Source organism: Pseudophryne corroboree, chromosome 7 (genome assembly GCF_028390025.1).
Source record: "Pseudophryne corroboree isolate aPseCor3 chromosome 7, aPseCor3.hap2, whole genome shotgun sequence".
In the NCBI taxonomy this organism is placed as follows: Eukaryota; Metazoa; Chordata; class Amphibia; order Anura; family Myobatrachidae; genus Pseudophryne; species Pseudophryne corroboree.
Window position 1 is genome coordinate 64,600,696 of NC_086450.1, and position 2,973 is coordinate 64,603,668.

The 2,973-nt window shown below is 50.9% G+C and overlaps 1 protein-coding gene across 1 annotated transcript; it reads right to left on the reverse strand.

Annotated features, from left to right (window-relative positions):
• Positions 1 to 357: 357 nt before the first annotated feature.
• Positions 358 to 2,108, reverse strand: ARL4C (ADP ribosylation factor like GTPase 4C). Its single transcript, XM_063933241.1, has one exon. The coding sequence runs from the start codon at positions 1,763 to 1,765 to the stop codon at positions 1,184 to 1,186; it is 582 nt and encodes a 193-aa protein (XP_063789311.1). The 5' UTR covers positions 1,766 to 2,108; the 3' UTR covers positions 358 to 1,183.
• Positions 2,109 to 2,973: the final 865 nt, after the last annotated feature.

A 2,973-nucleotide genomic window follows, 5' to 3' on the forward strand; every position in this document is an offset into this window, starting at 1 on the left:
ACACCTGTTTACCTCAACATGTGTATGTGCAGATGGAGTAGCGTGTATTGCCATGCATGATGCACTGTGGCACGATTAAATTAAGAATGTGTTAGGCCAGATATCCATATAGTTCAGCTTGGAATAGTACATGATATAAACGAGACTGCAAAAAAAAACTCAAGTGCCAATAAACTGTACTCCATCTGCAAAGGTGGAACAAGTGCATCAATCACTAATGTGCAAAGCTACTTCCAGGAAAATGAACTACTCCTTTTAAGTAGAACATATGCTCAAAAATAAAATGTGAGACTGCCCGCCATGAACCAACGAAGAGACACAACAAAGACGGAACAAAACAGGCAAACGAGGGAATGATTCAATTTCAACAATCATTTTAGTAAGGAGTGCAAATAATATGGAGGCTAGAAAAGACGGAGACTAACAGGCAGTTTCTAGCAATCTCTCATATTAATCTCATGCAGTAGAAATGGGCACAGAATGATACCAGCATGGTTCCCACCCCAAATATTAACCCCATTCATTGCGAGACTGAATCACAGAAATGGACCACAAAATTCATGTTACATCTGAAACCTGTGGATAGGACGGAGGGAGAGAGGGCAGGGGGGGGTAAACATGAGCAGCAGGCACAGCTGTCAGACACTGGCATCAGACAGACGCTCCACTGCAGACCCAGTACCCACAGATGGCAGTGACAGGACAGATCCACAGACATAATGTCAACACTGTACACTCAAAACTTCAAGTTTCATTATTTTTGGTGGAAGGATAAATGATACAGATTGCAACATGTCTATCACACCAGATCTGGGGTCCGCTCTCCAAGAGGGCACTCACCACCTGGTCCTCTCTGCAAGGTGCCAGTGCCTGTCATACACCATCTCTGGGTTAATATTGGTAATGTCACATACCCCCCAATGTGGTTCTGCAGGGTTTGGTCAAGTATTGCTCTGCAAAGACATGGCTTTTGCCTGCAGCATGGACATGGGTTAATTGGCAGGGTCCTGCCCTGCTCTGGGTAGACAGAGTCCCCTTGGCACACAGTGCAAGGAGTTTGGTCTTTGTAGGTTCTGGAGAGGGGGCTATAAATGCCAAGCCTACAGTGGGCGCTCACTGGCCAGCCAAAATGTGGGCAGATACATGATGGGCATCTTTGGTTGGCATGACACCTAGTCCAGGGTTACCGCTGCTTTCTCTTTTGCTTGAGGGTCTTCCTCCTCTTGAGGATCATCTCATAGAGTTTGTCCATGCCCTCAGTGAGACCCTCCCCAATGATGGCACAGGCTGGCTGGACGTGGTATGGGGTAGATGGGCTCAGCTCCTGCAGTGCCAGCTGCCTCTCAATCTCAGCCACTGCCAGGGACTTGGGCAGGTCCTGCTTGTTGGCTATGACCAAGAGAGGGGTCCCTTGGTTCTCTGCGAACTTGGTCACCTTGTGCAGTTCGGTTTTGGCCTCCTCCAGCCGGTCTGAGTCCACAGAGTCCACCACATAGATGATCCCATCCGTGCACCGGCTGTAGGACTTCCACAGGGGGCGCAGCTTCTCCTGACCACCTACGTCCCAGAAGTGGCAGCTGATGCCCTTGGCTGCCCCGTTGCTGAGCCGTATTCTCTCGGTGTTGAAGCCGATGGTGGGCACGGTGTTAACGAACTCGTTGAACTTGAGCCGATAGAGGACGGTGGTCTTCCCTGCCGAGTCCAGGCCGAGCATGACGATGTGCAGGGACTGGAAGGAGGAGATGTTGGAGGAGATGTTCCCCATGTCTGTCTGGAGGAGCCTCAGACACCACAGCAGAACGGGAGAAGGACCTGCTGAGGGCGCCCTAGCCGATGCATGCCCTGAGAGCCGGCACGGTGTCGGCAGACATCGGTAGCCGAGTCTCCTGCCGAGCTAGCCCCAGGTGCATGTCTGCCCGCTGCACTATGCCAGGGCTACGGTGCGGGCTCCAGCGCTGCTGCTGCGGGATCCCCTGGGCGCACTGGGGATGTCTCCAGGAGAGTCCTCCTTCTCCTCCTCTTACCTTCTTCTATCTCTTCCTCCAGCCCTTCACATGATGATAATGCATCTCCTCCCCAATCACACCCCTAAGCCGGGCCGGCGGGGGAAGGAGGGGGGTCTTAAATTGGCAACAGCGAGACTTCAGCTGCGATCACCGGATTAGAGTATATACTTTGTATACAGGAGGTAAATGTATCGATGTGCTTTACTTGGAGATTACAAATATTGACATTATTGCTAATTGCTACTGTGGTCATAGGCAGGTGTGAGGCGTATTAAGAGCTTTCATGTGAGATATACTGTGCATACATCAGAATGTTCACTGCATACATCAGGGTTTCCAAAACTCTGTCCTCAAGGCACCCTAACAATCCAGGTATTAAGGATATCCGTGCTTGTGCACAGATGGTATAATTAACTCTATGGGTGACTAATTAACTAATGGGGGACCTGTGCTTAAGCATATATACTGTATCCTTAAAAACAGGAATATTAGGGGTAATTTTTTTTTTAGAACTGGTGATGTTGCACATAGCAACCAATCAAATCGGCACTAGGGGCGCTGCACTCTCCTTCCCAGCCTCACACACAGCACAGCAGCGGTGAGCAGGGGGGTTGTGTGTACCTGGCACTGGGGGGGGGGGGGGGGGGGGGGCATATGTGTATCTGGCACTGTGGGGACATATCTGGCACTGGGGGCATATGTGTATCCGGCACTGGGGGGGCATATGCATATCTGGCACTGTGGGGGCATATCTGGCACTATGGGGGCATATGTGTATCTGGTACTGTGGGGGCATATCTGGCACTGGGGGCATATGTGTATCTGGCACTGTGGGGCATATGTGTATCTGGCACTGTGGGGGCATATGTGTATCTGGCACTGTGGGGGCATATCTGGCATTGGGGGCATATGTGTATCTGGTACTGTGGGGGCATATGTGTATCTGGCACTGTACTTCTGGGGTCAT